We start from the raw sequence: 18,927 nt of genomic DNA on the forward strand, positions 1-18,927 counted from the left end.
ATAAACATGGCGGACTACATATGTTTTTAAAAATTACACAGCACAAAATTTTTATAAGCATATATACAACATCTGAAATTATTTTTCCAAGATGGCCTTGCGGCCGTACGGTTAGCATCGCTGACTACCAATCCAAAGGTTGATGGATCGAATCCCCGCAGCCGCGAAACATCCCATTTTTGTACTTGTGAAAATAATTTCGGCGCGCGCGACACTAGCACTCCCTAGCTCCTTAATTTAGAACCATCGCCCCAGTCTCCACGTTACGTCAACAACCACCTGTGGATTCCCTCCACGTGGCTCCCGGCAACGCCCACCCGGCCACGTGGTGCCACGCCCACCTCCTGCCACGCCCACCGGGACACGTGCTCAGACAACCAACTGTTTGATTGTTGACACTGTCCTGGAACCAGCCCGGTCCCCCTACTGCAGGTCCTGCGTGTGCGATGAGGGTCGACGTGTCCTTGCAGGGTTCGTGGTAATCGCGCTCGCCACGTCGTGCGGCTCGGACGGCCACAGCCTGGCACTGGCGGAGAGCGGGGAGGTGTTCTCGTGGGGCGACGGCGACTACGGCAAGCTGGGCCACGGCAACAGCGACCGGCAGCGCCGGCCACGCCAGATCGAGGCGCTGCAGAACGAGGAGGTCGTGCAGGTGGGGCTGGCTTGCCGGCACGGCTCGTGTCGTTGGGGTCTTCTGCATGCCGTGTCAACGTTACACTCTCCTTCATCTGTTGGAGACAAGATTTCATGGTGTTGTTATTAAACCAATATTATTTCTAAAAATATAAATATTATGGTGTTGTTTTATTTTTATTATTATTTTTTATTCATAAACGTAGTGTAATGTTGAACAAGTGTTACACCAAAGTTTCACCTAATACTTATTTCACCGTAATGCAGTAGAACCCCAAGTTTACATTACTGCTTTTTACGTTTTCCCGTTATTTGTACCATTTTAAAATGGTGACAGAGCTGACTGTGAGCGTATGGTCCAGGTGGCGTGCGGCTTCAAGCACAGCGCGGTGGTCACGGCGGACGGCAAGCTGTTCACGTTCGGGAACGGGGACTACGGCCGCCTGGGGCTGGGCACGACGGCCAACAAGAAGCTGCCCGAGGCGGTGGGCGCGCTGGCCGGCCAGAAGGTGGGGCAGGTGGCGTGCGGCCTGAACCACACGGTGTGCGTGTCCGCCGACGGCAGCGTGGTGTGGGCGTTCGGCGACGGGGACTACGGCAAGCTGGGCCTGGGCCACACCGCCACCAAGTCGTCCCCGCAGGTGCGTGCCCCTTGTGTTCCGCAGCCGTCGGGCAGACTTCCTTACAGCAAGTCCAGTGGAGTAGCGGTGGCAGCAACACACTGTTGCATTGCAGGGTGGCGCAATTTCTGGCACGTGATACTAGGCGCCACAATTTTAAATATGCTTGAGTGTCACTGCTTAAGGCACGTGAACATTATTATTTACTAGGCACGTGCGAGTACTTGTTTATTGATGTGAAGCGAATATGAAATCGAATCTTTGAAATATTCGCGAAATTGAATTGAATTGCAAATATTGTTCTTGGCAAATCTGTATTATACATGTTTTATAAAATACAAAATTGAAGTAAAAATAATAATTGTACACACACACTCTCTCTCTCATTCTCTCTCTCTCTCTCTCTCCCTCTCTCTCTCTCTCTCTCTCTCTATATATATATATATATATATATATATATATATATATATATATATATATATATATATATATATATATATATAAAACATAAGAAAAAGGAGTGTTTTTAAGTAACCAATTTTATTCAAGCAACACACACACACAAAAAGAAAATAGAAATATTTTTGTGAGCTAATCTTAGGGCCGCTTGCAGATTCAGGTAAGTAAAATACAAGCAAAAACTTACAGGTTATTCCAATTGAGAAATAGTTTACTTTGCCTCTAGTCACGACTGTACAAGTCGCCTTAAGACTTCCAAAGTTTTAAATCTTTGCGGGAAAAAAAATGCAAAGTTTCACATTAGTTGCAAGGCTTTGCATCACAAAACCTAACCTTCAAATAAAGAAAATAGGCAAGTTTCATGTGGCAAAGTCAAATAAAATATTTAAATAGAGCTTCGGTTGATTTGCTTAGTCGAAGCTTCGCACGAGCCTATTGTTTACGCCCGAAACAAACACAGATAAGCAGGTTCACTTTATACGGAAAAAAATTCAAATTCCAAGCATTAACCACCCGGTTGCAATATTTTCATACCACATTGCCTTATGGAACAATATTATCAATGTAAGTTTTGTTTGAACCTAAGTTTCGTGAGTTTATGGCCAGGGATTGGCAAACCTTATGTTTTATTTTTGATCACTTTTTATACTAGCGATGATTAACTTGTATGGCTTTCCACCTGGTTTTGTTATTCCTCGAGAATTGTTTGTGCGACCAGAGCGCAGTGTTTAAGTGCCAGGGGGCAGGGGCGGAGTGCCGAGCGAGTGGTGTCGTGGTCCCGCAGAGGGTGGAGGCCCTGAACAACGTGGGCGTGAAGCAGGTGTGCTGCGGCACGCAGTTCACCGTGTTCCTGACGCTGGACGGGCGGGTGTTCACCTGCGGCCAGGACCAGTTCATCGCGCAGCCCGAGTCGCGCGCCCGCATGCACACCAAGCCCCAGCAGGTGGGTCTGCGAGTATTCAAAAATATAAAATTGATTTTTATTTTTCTTCATTTATTTGGAATTTGTCACGTGCCCACCAACAGTCGTAGACTTTAGTGGTGGGCACTACAAGTAATAACAGGAGCACTGTTATCACTACCAGTGTATGGACTCCCACCTCCGTCGGTACCGTAGGAGGAAAACATCTACAGATGGCCAGCAAACGAGAGCAAGAGTACCACCACACTAGCAGGGATGATAACAAAACAGACAAAACACTAACAAAGGTTAAAGAACCATTTAATATATATATATATATTTATTTAAATTATTTGTTGCTTGTTATAGCGTACCGAAAGTTTCTTCATATTAGCTGTTGCAACTGTCCGTGTGTTATAAGTCAGCCCAATTTACTAACTAGTGTTTTATTTATTAACTCATATTTACACTGTAAGTTAAATTTATGACAATTTAACTGTCTATCCACAAAGTAATCACACTTTTAATAAGTCCCCTAATCACTTTTCCCGCTCGGCTTGACAGTGGCTCTCTCTAGTGCTCGTCTCTTACCGAGCACCTCAGTCCCAGCACACTGCTTCACACTGCTCACTCACCTGCACCGTGACACAGTCCCTGAAGTACCAACCAGCCCACTCGTCGCCGGCCTTTGATCAGCGTGAAATATCGGCGAGCATGATTCAGATCGTGACGACCGGTAAGACGACAATATCGGCCGATTAATCGATCTAAAATTGTGTCGGCCTCGATCTAGTTAGTCGATCTCGGTGAAAGTTACAGCATAATGTTGAGGACTTTTGTTGGCTATAGATGTGATGTCTCTGTACAGGTGCTGTCCGTTTCGTCACACTTTGTGGAGCAGATAGCTGTTGGCTCGGAGCACATCCTGGTACTTACGTCCACGGGAGACGTGATTGGCTGGGGAAACAACAGTGATGGCCAGTTGGGTCTCGGCCACACGGTCACTGTGCGTGAACCAGAAATCCTGCCCGGCTTGTCGGGGAAAGGAATCAAGCAGGTAGGAGCTAATAAATTATAGGTATTATTAAAGTAGCAAATATATAACTGGTTATGGCTATTCAAGTTTACAACATGTATTCCTGAATTGTTTCCTACCATAAAGCTTGTTTTGGCACACCAATACTCTTAGCACATTCCTAATGTACGCGTAAGTTGATATATGTATGGGTGCATGTTGCCTCACATGGGTATGCCATCTTGACAACTTTGGCTTATGGCTTTGCGCATTGGACTTTTCAATCTCTTAAATTTTTGTTGTGTAATGCATGCTTATTTCATTGAATTTCTATTTAATACTAAAATTTTACCCTTAACATGCCTAAAGAAGTATAACCTCAAAAATGCAGGCGATGATAATTCTGGTCTAGGGGGAAATGTCACAGGTTCAGCATTGATTCATTTACTAGCAACATGTTCGGTACTTGTGTTATTCAGCTAGCTCTGAGAAATCAATATTACCATCTTTAAACAAATTTATAGTTCAGTTTTTAAAAAGGGGGGGAAATTGTTTATCACTTTGCACATTATTTTAAAATTTATGTTTCAAGTTTCATATTATAAGTTTATTTGCACATGAGAACAGATGAATGTGCTCGTTACCTACAAATGGTCTTTTGAGGTCACTAAACATAGGTGTTTCAAAACAATCTATACTCATTGCATAAACTGAAGGGCCAGAACAAAGTCACCAATTCACATTCTTAAGATGCCATCTTGAGAACAACTGCTTCATAACGAAAGCAGTCGGTAACTGTTTTGTACGCGCCATCTGTGCGTGTGCGCAGCTTCCGTTCTTGTAGTGTTCGCTGGGCCACGCTGAACTTCTGCCCCTGGCAGATATCGACGGGGCGCACGCACAGCGCTGCGTGGACGTCTCCGCCGGCGCCGAGGCGTGTCCCGGGAGCGCCGGTGCCCCTCAGGGTGGGCCTGCCCTCCTACGTCCCGCTCAAGTACGGCCACCTGCAAGGACTCGGCATCAACGCCATACAGTCGCGCCTCAAGCTACTGCATCACTTCTCCGACATCCTGTACGCCTGCTGGCGGCTGCTTCCCCTCTCCCCGCAGGTGGGTCCCTGCAGTCGTGTGAAATACACACTGTTTAACACATTTCTCTTCATGGGAAGATATGGGAATCCGAAGACATCATCGTGGTTCCGACCGTTCTGAGGCCGCAACAATTTTCTTTCGTTTGATTTTCAAATCTTAAGCTTTTTTTAAAGCATGGTGCATGATTAAGTGGAATGCATAGTTTTCCCTGTTAAGTCATTAGCGCTTATTATTGAATTAAATTTTAGGCTTGACTACACAACTTACTGTAACAATAATACTGTATTTACTCGTGTATAGCGCGCACCACGATTTTTGCAACAAATTCCAAAGAAAAAAAAATTGAAATTTTTTCCCCATAAATAAATTTTACTAGCATTTTGTGGTACCTGATTATTTAAATTGATGTGTGGTGATGCGTCAGGAAAATACTTAAACTCTGCTGTGTAGACGGAAGATAATGAAGCGCTGTATCGTCACAACTGGTACGTGGGAGGGAGGGAGGCATGCCGCGCTACGTTGCTAAGCTGGCGCGGAGAACTAGATGACTCACCGGTCGCTGGCTGCTGGGACGAAGAATGGAGGAAGCGAAGAAATTTGGCCGAGGGGGGGGAACTGGTGACAACATTCTCTCTCTCTTTTTTTACTAGCTTCTGAGCTGGCTTTCTGTAAAGGGGGGAGGTCTAAAAATAAACAAGATACCTTGATGTGCGAGCTTGCGCACGCGCACGCGCACGTGTGTGTGTGTGTGTGTGTGTGCGCTGTGAGCGTGTGTGTGTGCGCGAGAGACTAGGTTGTGAGTGTGTGTGTGTGTGTGAAAGAGAGGCCTTGTTACTTGTGCGTATGTGTGGGGGCTGGCCAGAAACGTCACCCGTCACCTGGCAGTTAACGACTTCCACTCCTCCCCGCCTCCCGCCTCCCCCCCCAAACATTTTTTTCCCTTGTATAGCTCGCATCCTTATTTTTTTCCTTTACTTGAGGGGAAAAAAGAGCGCGCTATACACGATTATATACGGTATGTACTGTCAGTCGACACTATGTTATGGGCTTTGTAATCTTTTATTGTGTAATCTCCACCGTAACAAATGCAAACATTTGATATTAAAGACAAATTATTGTTACAACACGAAAACACTCAAAATCAATATGGCATCTTTCATTTTCTATTCCTTCCCCCTAAATTCGTAAGTTTTTGCGTGGATAAATTTGTCTAAAGTTTTTTCCTAGTCTAACCCTAAAAACTTAAGTTTCATTCTGTAACTAGCATCAATGCTCATGTGTGTTGTTGTTGTTTGTTGTTTTTGTTGTTTTTTGGGACATTACTAGTTATTTCCTGTAATTAGTTAAGTTAAATTTTAAAAAAATCCCTGCTAATTTTCTATTCGCTATGAATTCATAATGTCTGTGCAATTACGTATGTCTGTTCATGGATTGGCTAAACAATTTTGTGTTGTGCGATTATGTCTGTACATGGATTGGCTAAACAATGTTGCGTTGTGCGATTGTGTCTGTTCGTGGATTGGCCAAACAACGTTGCGCGCAGGTGGACTGGCTGACCCCGTCGATGCGGGTGTTTACCTCGTCGCAGTTGCGCGTGCTGCTCGCGCCGCGCGTCTACACGCTGCCGCTGGTGCGCAGCATGGGCCGCACCATGGTGCAGGGACGCAACTACGGCCCGCAGGTCACCGTGCGCCGGATATCCACGCGCGGCAAGCGCTGCAAGCCCATCTTCCTGCAGGTCGCGCACCAGGTCATCAAGATGAAGCCCGCCGACCTGCGCCTGCCCTCGCGCGCCTGGAAGGTGCGCGGACATTACCACGGGCTCGTGTATCCAAGCGAAGAGCTTTCTCGTTCCCAGTGTAGCTCGGGCTTTCGCCAGTGTGAAGAGGCTTCATTTAGGGGGATATTAGGTCGACAGCAGGGGCGCAACAACAGGGAGGGGGCAAGGGTATTTTGCCCCCCCCCCCTTCCCCCCGTCTGAAACCTTGAAGTAGGGGCAAACGGGGGCAAACACGGTGCTGTGTAATCAATTTTTAGATAATAAAACTGCTTAAATATCACAATTTTCCACCTTGAAATACAAATTTTCTCGGGGGAGGACCCCCGGACCCCCCGCTTCAATAGGGGGGATCAATGATTCTTTATAAAAATGTATATTGCCCCCCCTTTTGGAAATTTAGTTGTTGCGCCCCTGGTCGACAGTGATTTCCCTTATATTTAAAAAGTCACGTGTGCAGTATTTCATCTAGTAGTACCAACATTATGCTTGGAAGGGGTAAGAAACGTAAAGGGGGAGTTTTCTCTGATTCTCGTGTATACAGTAATTTACCCTCATTTGGAAGGTCAGGTGTCCAAAATTTCATCGAGCTCAGAGTAAAACCGTGGATTTTTAACTGCCAGTCTCAATATTTCATAAAGACTTCACCGATCAGGATGTACACGTCTGCATTAAGTTGTACTTGAACCATACTTCTCAGTTGCAATTTATGATACATACGGGAAAGAAAAAATTCCTTGCAATTTTTTCAGCGATGAAAATCGTAACATAAATTATCATCTACAGATAAAGTAGACTACTTGGTCTAGAGCATGGACGTGGCAGAAACTTTCATAACTACACTATCCAGATAACTACTTTGAGGGTATTTTGTGAAGAAATAATATAATTATAGTGAAGCTATAAAAAATGATACTGTTTTTATTGTGCTCACCCTCGTTTTAAGAGTCAGGTCATGGCAGTTGTGATGAACAGAGAGCGAAGACGGAGAGGGTGATATTTCTTTGTGCTGTTGCCGAGTAGAAAGATGAGAGGAAGGGTCAGCGTCAAGAACTTGCCAACCAGCAGATATTAAATAAAACTACAGTACAGTAGAATCTCGTTATAGCGAGCACGGTAATAGCGAGAACACGGCTATAACGAGGTATTTTTGAGTAATTTACGGCGTGATCGCTTGAAGCGCGCTTTTGTTATTTGTCTGCTTTATCTCCACCCCTCTCGCTCGCCACTAGACATCTTGCCGTTGACGCCTGTCACATTCTTCAGCCTTGCAGTTGCCACCTAAGTGCGTGGCTTTTAAAATAGAATCCCATCCTTTCTTTCTTTTATCAAACTTCCGTTATTTATCTGTGCCGTGTGTAGACAAAATTTGAGATTGGAACAGAAACAACGTAAGAAAGTATTTTTTACGAATTAGAAATATGTATGTTTTTGTTTTTATAATCACGTATTTTCACGTTTTTTTTGGTTGTTATCTTAAAAGAGATAATATTAAAAAGCTGCTCTAATGAGATTTAATTGTTTCTTGGTTAACAAAAACTATTAATTATCAAATATTGTTAATTGTTTATATTCTATTTATTATTATTTACGCGACGTCATACTGTACGTGTACGCAATACGACTGGATTCGTTGCTGCATGTTATGCGGTATCCGAAGTAACGAGTAACGTAACGATAGTAACGAGTACTAATTGTAATAGTAACGAATACATACGGGTACGCAATTTTTCGTTACTTTTACACCTCCAGTAGGCACTACCGTATTTATTTCCGAATCGCTAGGACAGTTTTCTTGTAACTTTTGTTTCGGTCAGTTGTTGGGGTATCTGTCCGGGAAAGGTGTGGTGATGGTTTGAGTTTAATCCCAAATTTATTTTCTAAAAAAGTTGACAGGTTTCTTTAAATGAAAAAAGTATAGTTTTCCAGCGTTTATTTCGTTTGAGGCGTACGTGCGTTGCCGCAGCCGCACTCCTGCTTTTTTGTAAGGAATTAAATCGTTGCGCTACACTAGCATCACCTCTTAGCAACATCCCGAACCAACATGGCCGCCAGCAGACAGCCCGCGTCGACAATAGATAGCAGGACAATGCTGCGTCGGCCGCGGGCTGAGATGCTATACTTAAATGGCGTGGTAGGGTATTCCGGTTATTTTGACGCAATCGGTGATCGCATCCGTACTTATGGGGTATCGTTTTAAAGAGAATTCACACATCTGCTCACAGAAATTAAGATTTCGTTAATATAACCTGTTATTTTCCAATTATACAGGTTTAAAGTTTAAACACAATTTTTATGCTATTTTCGGTTAATTTTTATTTTTTGGGGCCCAAAATTTGTCCAATTCGGTTATAGCGAGGATAAAACCCGGTACCGTGACACCTCGCTATAACGGGACTCTAGTGTACTTTGCTTTTTTACTGTGCAGCGTAGGAAAATAGACTGTATTGTAACTTAAAGTGTTACATGTAGAGGTCGTGTATGCACAAAAATTTAAAGTAAAATATAAAAAGCCTCAAGTAACTAATTTTGATTTAAAAATAGTTCTTTCCCAAACTCCTTCATGCAACATCAGCGTAAGTACCAACACATTCATAGGATGACCTGACACAAATGATGGGTAGCATCTTTAAGCACTTCGAGCCTGCATGAAATTTTCGTATTATGTGCTGAAAAAATGCTATGTAGAAATATGCTCATATAAATATTTATTGATGTTACGCACGTTGTCCCGTTAAGCTCATTGTACGCTTGCGCCGCATCTATCTCTCTTCCACTCGATTGGAACAAGCATCAATTTGACATTTTCGAGGCACATAAAACTTGAAACACTCCCATTCATTTCCTACTTTTCCTATCATCCTCCTATTCTTAACAATAACACAGATTGGAAGAAGTTAAATAGCAAGCATGTATAAAAGTTATAGTTAAAATAATCTGTTCGTTAAAGTAATAAACATATTTGAATTAATGAGTGCACATAACTCTAAATTTATCAATTAAATTGTAGATTTCATTTCACTCCTTCTTTGTACCCGTACAAAATAGTGATAATTCAATAAAAAATGATTTCAATTTTATTCATAAAAGTATGGAATCATTTTTTCAATGTTTTGTTATGACGTTGTCACGTCAAACTATCGTCCGTAAACCGACTTTACAGACAACCAATTTTTTTATTTTCATGTTTAACTTTATGAAATGGAGGTGTGTACTGGGTTTACGCCTAAAGATTACTCTGAAAACATGCGTTTTAGTGATTTTAACTCTTCTAGAAATACAGTTTAAAAACTTGATCCGAAATCAAAAGTACTTTTCGTCCCTCAGCGAACATCTTAAATGCTTTTCGTAAGCAGACCCCACTCGGATATCTCGAGTAGTTTTGAAATCGCGTTGTTTTTCATGAAGCTCTGCGCACCGTGTGTGTGCCCCGGTAGGCGGAGCCCTTTAACTCTTCGAGCCTGCATGAAATTATCGTATTATGTGCTGAAAAAATACTATGGTAATACTGTTGTGGAAGTATGCTCGTATAAATATTTATTTTCATGTTTAAGAGGCCGCTCCAGTGTTTCAGGGGCACTACGCAACCCGCGTTAACCTCATAAGATTCAATGCTATTTTTATTCTGCTTATAACTAATTAACTAATATAGATTTCGAAATGATGCTTGCTTCATATGTAAGACAACGATGCTCTTATCAAAGCCCCTTTCTTCAAAAACGTGCATAAATTATGGTTTTATTCTAATCTTTACTAATATGCATAAGTGTATTGTCTAGGTTTGAACCATAATTTATGCACATTTTTGAAGAAAGGGGCTTTGATAAGAGCATCGTTGTCTTACATATCAAGCAAGCATCATTTCGAAATCTATATTAGTTAATAAGTTATAAGCAAAATGAAAATAGCATTGAATCTTATGAGGTTAACGCGGGTTGCGTAGTGCCCCTGAAACACTGGAGTGGCCTCTTAAGTTCAGGAAATGTAGGTGCGTGCTGGGCTGTGTCCGTGCGCGCAGGTGAAGCTGGTCGGCGAGGGGGCGGACGACGCGGGCGGGGTGTTCGACGACACCATGACGGAGATGTGCCAGGAGCTGACCAGCGGCGCGGTGTCGCTCCTCGTGCCCACGCCCAACGCCGCCAGCGACACGGGCTACAGCCGGGACCGCTTCCTGCTCAACGCGGACCTCGGCTCGCAGCAGCACCTCGCCTGGTTCAAGTTCCTGGGTCGGTGTCCCGGTCCCGTGTAGCCTGGTCGCATGTTTAACAGTTGTCGTCCTGCCGATGTTGATGCGTGGCTGGGTGGTGTCTGAGGGCGCCAACTAATCTTCAATAGTGGTGGTTGCTGTGGGCTAGTTAACAGCACGAGACTCCTCTCTCTCGGTGGTCGTGATGTAGCCTCTCGTGTTAAACACTCGAGGGGAACAAGGAGTAGGAATGGAACAGAGTGTGGCGAAGTGTCATCTAATAGTATTACAACTCTATGGTAACAACACATTTACTATCGCTTATACATGAAATTATTCATATCAACTACATTAATGACAAAAATGTAAACAGTTGATATTTGCGGCGTGGCTCTGATGCAAAAGTCTGTGAACAGAAACGTTTAGGAATTATTGCAACGTGAGACACGTGAATGCAGCTTAACAAATTCACTTCACAATTCCCCGTGCTCTCATACTTGGCACCGCGCTTGACGCTGGGTACACCGTCAAAACAGAAGCTAAGTTACAAGCAATTAACGTACATAAATTTCCAGAGTGCAAATGAAAGTATATAACAAGACCCCTCGACTTATTGAATATTATGCGACACACCTCTGTCAATGCGCAAGTTAGCAAACATCACCATAATCATTAATATCATTTAACTAACATGCTATTTATACACAACATGACTAATACAAAAAGCACCACTATACATGTTTTCACGAGGGTACGCAGACCTCTAATTATTACTATAACTAGTCGTCAACTTTGATTACTCTTGTCGACACGTATTTCTGCGGGCAAGTTCTTATTCGTCGATGCAGGGGTTACCATTGACTATCTCCCCAAACTATCGTAGCGGGAGAAATGCTCGTCGGCGTGGGGACTGGCATTATTCTTCACGTGTCGCTGACGGGATTCGCACCTAAGTGTTGTGTGTCCAGTCAGATGTAAAGTCTTTCATCGGGACTCACAAGCTCACACCGCCGTCTCCAAGCCTTGCCTCCGTCACCACTGCCCCTCTTCTCACTCTAAGTTTTCTACCCACTCGGTCTATAGGTGTCTACGACGAAACAGTACTTTACCAAGTGGTAGCTTCTTCCGACGGGCAGCGTGACGGCAGACCGGCGAGACATGTTGACAGTGTAGCTTCCTTCGGCACGGAAGGCCAGCAGGGTCTCTGGCTGGTGTCGCTGGTGGTCGCGACGAGTCTCCTCTCTCAGCGGAAAATGGGACCCCTTTTATACTCTGTAATCTGCTAGTATCGAACATGGCAGATTGTTCTCGGTCGGGGTAACCGGAACAGGCACCTTCGGCGATGTCCGGTTGGCAGCCCGCCAAAACGAGCCTCCCCGAGGGGTCCCGAGCGGCTTCGAACGTCATGCGCGCAGCGCGCGAATACTTGGCTTGTGCTGGTTGCATCGGCGCGCGGTTAGGCGCCGCGCGACACATCTTGATGTGCGTATGCGGAGCACACGCAACAGTGACGTTGCCACGTGGCAGGCAGGAGTGGTTGGACCACACACACGACTAACTCGAAACGTTGTCGGCACGCACACGAACGCCGATCGCCGAACTTCGCGAGTCGCGCACGACTGCTTGCGCCGAGGGGTGAAGGCCAACTGGCGCGTCCTGGCAGGTCCCGTTAGGGCTCGAGTTGATCTCTGCTCTCCATGACAATCTACCTACACCCGTTCGAGACACTTACCACCGACCACAAACGCCTACCAGTGAGGCACCGAGGTGGCATAATGACCTGTGCGAGCCACGGGAGCACCTGGGACGACATCACAGTAATGCCATGTACTTACGTAATGGATGGGACTGAGTTATAACCATGTAAGTCAAAGTCACGCAAGTCGGGTACAATATTCTACGTAAATACATGCATACAATTTATGTTTGATTGGGACCGGAAACTAAAGAAAATACAACAAATTATATTATTTATTTATGTACATTTGCACATGCACACCAACACACACTATAGAGATTGCAAGGGTGTGAATGATGGGATACAAATGACAGTAACCACACTAAATAGGAATTATTTATTTATTTGTATTTTTTATGTGCCCACCAACCGTCAGCCTGAAGTTTTGTTATGTTTAATTTGGAACTATTTTTTGTGAATTGGAATAACTTTTGCTATTTTCCGTTTGACAGGAAAAAAAATTTGAAGAGGTATGATGTAAAAGAGGTACTATAAGGTGGGAATAACCTTTTAAAATAAAATTGGGGATGCCATCAGGCTCTGTGGATTTTTAATTTTTTAGGGCCTTGATACCCCAATATATAAAGCTTTCTGAGATATTAGAGACAGGTATACAATATTTATGTCAGAGGTAGTCGCAAGAGGAGTACGTCTAAAAGCTACGTAAACACTAGAGTAATACTGCGCATATACATTTAATAGCACAATAGGATCATTGGAAATATCACCAAGTACTTTTAGTGAGTATTGATCATGGTAACCTACTTTCATTAATTTTACAAATCGCCAGAATTTTTTTGCAATATTTTTAATATTGTTGCTCGTAGACCGGGCCCACAGAATTTTGCCAAAGCAGAAATTAATTTGGCTCTGGCGCGTAAGTGGAATCGGAATATTACCTCAAAGTATTTTATGTCAGTTCCTCTTTTCTATGGTCTGAATAATAAGGGGTGGCACATGAGTTGAGAGATACAGAGAGATATAGATAAAGATAGATATAATAATAGTGATAGAGAGAGATAGGTATATATATATATATAGAGTTGTAGAAGCATATACAGAGAGAGATATAGGTAACAAGAGAAATTTTGTTGGAGAGAGATGATTTGTATGTGGAACTACTTCAAACAAATTTGAAAAAAATTAATTAAAGAGGCATTGCAATGAATGCCGGGCATTAGCTAGTAGTGAATAAGGTTTATAGTGGGGTGAGAATGTGAATATATTGTATAACAATGACATATTGTGGACATTACTATAGCAAAAGTTGGGCAGTTTTGTAAAAAAATAAAGAAATTAACACAATCAAAAACAAGATTTGTGAAACGTTAGTGTGGGGAATGAAAAGGACGGGCGCGGTGTCGAGACGGCAGCACTCGCGTGCTGCAGGTATCCTGTTCGGGGTGGCGGTGCGGACCAAGAAGCCGCTGGCGGTGCCGCTGGCGCCCATCGTGTGGAAGATGCTGGTCGCGGAGCCAGTGTCCGTCGACGACCTGGAGGACTGCGACTGCCTCTACGTGCAGAGCCTCAAGGGCATCCGCGACATCCACCTGTCGGGCGTCACCGAGGAGAACTTCCACGAGGTATCTCCTCCCACCGGCACGACCCTCTTCCAATCGCCGTGTTGGTGGTGTCCAGTGGCGTAGCCTATGAAATTTGTTTGAGTGATGAATAAGAAATTAATTAAAGATTTGGGGCTAAGGGGGGGGGGAGGGGGGTTTGAACCCCTAAAAACCCCCCCTGGCTACGCCCCTGGGTGTGTCGCACTGAAGGAAACTATTTTTATTTTTTACGTTTTACAGCAAGTTAACACTTACCAGTCCTGTAAACTCATAGTACCTACAAAAAATTTGTTTGGTTGAGACCCTTTAAAAAATCTGTTATTTTATTTATTTATTTTTTTTTATTTTTTTTTTAATTTCTTGTATTTGGTTACGAAAAGAACAAGGCTCAAATATGTACAACTTCGATACATTTGAACATAACTTACTTACTTTTTTTTTTTTATATATATATAGTTACTGAGAGTGGGTGTAATAAATTTGATCTAAAGTGTAAGAACTATATATTTTGAATGCTAATGAATAACATTTCAGAACTTTGGATACAGTCTTGTTTAAAATATGTTTTATTTCATGACCTGACTTGCATTTTAGTGGTATGTTTTTTTTTGTAGTGTTACATGGTGTACATTTTAGTTCACATTTCAGTTTTGTTTGGTTTCATTGCAAGTCGACATAAAACTTGCACCTAGCTATAACATACAGAAATAGAATACCCATTTAAAGATTGCAAAAGATTTTGTTTTCTTGCTTGCGTTTAACCCTGATAGACCCATGAATTTAAATATTTTACTAGTAATTACCTAAACAGTGTTTCCTGTAAAGAGAAACACATTTATAATTTCCTCTGAAGTAACCAATAGCACATAAGAAAATAAAAAAAAATGGCATGACTCTATTCCAGAGATGTGGTTTTGAATCCAAGTCCAAAATCACCCCGAACAAATTTTACGATGGTGAAAAGCTGTTGAGCTCTAGAAAAATTAATTATCATAGTTTAAAAAAAAAAAACTAAAAAACATGCTTTTATTATTTATACACTAGTAAAACCAACCAAGTGAGCCCAAACTTGAATGGTTTAATAGTAGCCATTGGCTCCATCATCAGATCAGTTCGATGGCTTCAAAAATTATTGTATTGTCATCGGGATTGCATATACTTGCAAAGTTTCAAATCGTTACAACAATATTAATTATATCTAGGTTGAAATTGGCTTCCGAGATTTGTTTCCGTAGTCTGTCCGTCAGTTAGTTGCGAGTGAAGCTAGTAAGAGCGTGGCTCGGGCTAGTTGGTAAACGCGGATCGGATCAGGGCCGGGTCGAGTGGGGAGTAGCCCTTGTGGCGCGCCGTGCGCAGGTGATCCCGCTGGAGTGCTTCGAAGGCATGAGCTCGACGGGCCGGCTGGTGCCCATCGTGCCGGGGGGCCGCAGCATTCCGCTCTCCTTCCACAACCGGCTGCAGTACGTGGAGGAGGCCATCCGCTACCGCCTGCACGAGATGGACCTGCAGGTGCGCTGCTCTGTTCCTCTCATCTCGACCGGAGGGCCTCTCGTTCACTCGCGATGTAGCGAACAACGTGTCCACGTTCCTCTAGGATTTAAAGTTTGTTTTAACTTTTAGGGAGCTGTTCCAGGCACCTTTCAAAAACAAACTCTGTGGCTGCAGTGTGCCAGATGAAAGTTGCAGGGTTTAAGCCAGAAGCCAAGCCAAATACACCAGTTCATTTATTGCCCAAATTTTTGTGCACCCACATCATTCCTAGAGGAAGGAATTTTAATTTGAGAGGGAGAGGTCATGCTACGGTATATCTTCGCCCAGATTTTGAACACTTTTTTTTTTCTTTCCAAGTGGTGTTACAGTGCGTGGTCATGCACGCTGTAAAATTGGCGTATGAGGGTTCTGTTAATTAGCACTTAAGTTGGTAACTTAAATGGTTCGGAACCCACTATAGTCTTGGAGGCCTGATGACCAGGGCCGGCTGGCGTCCGGACGTGACGCGACGCCGCGGGGCAGCTCCAAGCGGTGGCGGGGGGGCGTGGTGTGTTGTCGCCAGGTGGCGGCAGTGAGGGAGGGCATGTCCTGGATCGTCCCGGTGCCGCTGCTGTGCCTCGTCACGTCGCAGCACCTGGAGCAGCTCGTGTGCGGCCTGCCCCACATCTCCATACAGCTGCTGAAGAGGGTCGTCCGGTGAGACACAATGACACCGCTGCTCTCGATTAGGAACCATCATTCTTGTCACTTTGCTACAACGGGTTTTTTTTTTTTTACCAATTAAACTATCACAAAATTAAATCACAATCACTACATAGTATGTAGTTATAAAACAAAGTCGCTTCCCACTGTCTGTCTGTCCCTATGTATGCTTAGATCTTTAAAACTACGCAACGGATTTTGATGTGGTTCCTTTTTTTATAGATTGATTCAAGAGGAAGGTTTATATGTATAATACATGCATAATATAGCAGAGAAACACTGATAATTTTAGAGGTTTCTTCTAATGTGATGTCGTAAATAAACACTTTTTTTTTTTGCGCTTACATAGCAAATGCTGGCTGAACCCTACGAGATAGATCATGTTGTTGATAATTGTTGTCTGATGGACATGAGTTTTAAGTAATACCGTATATACTCGTGTATAGCGCGCCCTTTTTTCCCCTCAAGTAAAGGAAAAAAATAAGGATGCGCGCTATACACGGGGAAAAAAAAAAAGTTTGGGAGAGGGGGAGGCGGGGAGGAGTGTTGGTCGTTAACTGCCGGGTGACGGGTGACGTTTCTGGCCAGCCCCCACACATACGCACAAGCAACAAGGCCTCTCACACACACACACACACACACACACACACACGTGCGCGCGCAAGCTCGCAGGTCTCTTGTTTATTTTTAGACCTCCCCCTCTACAGCTAGTAAAATAAAAAAAATAAAAAAAGAGAGAGAGAGAGAGAGAGAGAGAGAGAGAGAGAGAATGTTGACACCAGTCCCCCCTCCCACTTCCTTCGCTTCGTCGCAGCTGCTACCGGTGAGTCATCTAGTCCGTGTCACATTCCTGCCTGCCTCCCTTCCTCCCGCCCACGTACCAGTTGTGACGATACAGCGCAGCGCTTCATTACCTTCCGTCTACACAGCAGAGTTTAAGTATTTTCCTGACGCATCACCACACATCAATTTAAATAATCAGGTACCACAAAATGTTAGTAAATTTTATTTATGGGAAAAAAAATTTCAATTTTTTTTTTCTTTGGAATTTGTTGCAAAAATCGTGGTGCGCGCTTTACACGAGGGCGCGCTATACACGAGTAAATACGGTAATTTACTCTACATAGTGTAATTTCCGTAAATAATAGTGTCGAAAACGCTATGTAACAATCAAAATATTCATTGAGAGTTGCTACGAATATAAACATTCTGTTAGTTTAATTAATTTAAAGCATAAAACAAAAACAAAAAAAAATATTTTAAAACTTTATACATACATACAGCTACAATACTATTTTTTTTCTGCGTGTTTATTGTAGGTACATCTCGTTTTATAAAAAGTAGTGTCTGGTTGCGGACGTGAAGCGCCTTGTGGCCGCAGGTACCGGGAGCTGGACGAGAACCACTCGCTGGTCAAGTGGCTGTGGGAGATCCTGGAGAGCTTCAGCAACACGGAGCGGGTGCTGTTCATGCGCTTCGTGTCGGGCCGCTCGCGGCTGCCCGCCAACCTCGCAGACCTGTCGCAGCGCTTCCAGGTCGGCGACCCGTCCTCGTTCCGTACATGTTTGTTCTTGCCCCAGAGTCGTGTGGCGTGAACAGCCTCGCGAAAATTTGCGCTCGGTCGTCGCTAACGAAAAAGGAACCATCTCTCCGCTTTGCATTTCCGTATCCGTACATGCACATCAGTGGCGGATCCAAGGGGGGGCACCAGGGGCAAGTGCCCCCCCCCCCCCCCCCCCCCGAAAAACGAGTTGTCTGCTACATTAATATTGCCGACAAAATTGATTGCTTCTGAAACCAGTAAAAAATTTATATATAGCTAATGAATTTCTTGTAGAATCATAAAATCTGGTGGTAAGATGTTATGTGTAGTGTGAGTAGATATTAAATACAAATTTAGTAATTTTAAGACTTTTTTTCTCTGGCTATTCTTAAATCCTAGAGTGCCCCCTCCGAGGTGAACCTCTGGATCCGCCACTGATGCACATCCATTGATATATTTTAAATAACGAAAAAAAATAACCCATCGCAGATTATCAGACTGCATAAGATGCCGAGGAAAAAAGTCTCACTACTACTGTTTTCAGGAAAACATACAACTGTGATATGCACCTTCTAGACAATTTCTTCTTGCATCAAAAATAATTGGGGGAGAAAAATGGGTGCATGTAGGTAATTATGTATGTAAGTTAGATGTTATGCTTAGTTGGCATAATAAAAACTTAACAATTTTCACTGGATGAAAATAAGGCTACATACATATAAATAAAAATTGAATGTAAGTTTTTTTTTTTAAAAAAATCATATACTTAAGTGATTGATATTGATTACTGGTTCATATTGTTATAAACTTTTTGAAGTGTGTTTATATTAGTGAGGTTAGTTTATACTTCTTTAAACACATTATGAAGAAATGATGAGCATTAATTTTTAAGTTGCACGTTCAGCATGCAACAAAAATTGACATGAAAAAAAAGCTACATACGAAGAAAAATTATATATTTGCTTTTAAATCATATACTTTAGTAATTGATACTGAATACTGGTCTATATAATTATAACATTTATTTATTGTGAATATTAGTGATAGAAAAAGTATTTATAAATTTTTCAAGTGTATTTTCCAGCATATTTATATAAGTGAGTTACGTTCCCGTATGTATAATAATATCAGGTTGCTTGTAAGCTTCCTTTGCTGCTGACGGGGAGTGTCTGTGGAAGGTTTAGTAATCTCCTGGCCTTTTTCATGGGA

At 43.1% G+C, this 18,927-nt stretch overlaps 1 protein-coding gene across 5 annotated transcripts in view; it reads left to right on the forward strand.

The window, feature by feature from the left end:
• Nucleotides 1–18,927, forward strand: part of LOC134537462 (probable E3 ubiquitin-protein ligase HERC1) — a 126,595-nt gene that overhangs the window by 105,921 nt on the left and 1,747 nt on the right. For all 5 annotated transcript variants that reach the window (XM_063377916.1, XM_063377918.1, XM_063377917.1 and 2 more), the window contains exons 62-72: nt 471–652; nt 996–1,274; nt 2,497–2,655; nt 3,482–3,670; nt 4,510–4,737; nt 6,263–6,520; nt 10,515–10,722; nt 13,810–14,003; nt 15,339–15,491; nt 16,036–16,169; nt 17,557–17,710. In XM_063377916.1, coding sequence (XP_063233986.1) covers nt 471–652; nt 996–1,274; nt 2,497–2,655; nt 3,482–3,670; nt 4,510–4,737; nt 6,263–6,520; nt 10,515–10,722; nt 13,810–14,003; nt 15,339–15,491; nt 16,036–16,169; nt 17,557–17,710 — 2,138 coding nt within the window. The remainder of the gene's footprint in view (nt 1–470; nt 653–995; nt 1,275–2,496; nt 2,656–3,481; nt 3,671–4,509; nt 4,738–6,262; nt 6,521–10,514; nt 10,723–13,809; nt 14,004–15,338; nt 15,492–16,035; nt 16,170–17,556; nt 17,711–18,927) is intronic.

Source organism: Bacillus rossius, chromosome 12, assembly GCF_032445375.1.
Source record: "Bacillus rossius redtenbacheri isolate Brsri chromosome 12, Brsri_v3, whole genome shotgun sequence".
Taxonomy (NCBI): domain Eukaryota; kingdom Metazoa; phylum Arthropoda; class Insecta; order Phasmatodea; family Bacillidae; genus Bacillus; species Bacillus rossius.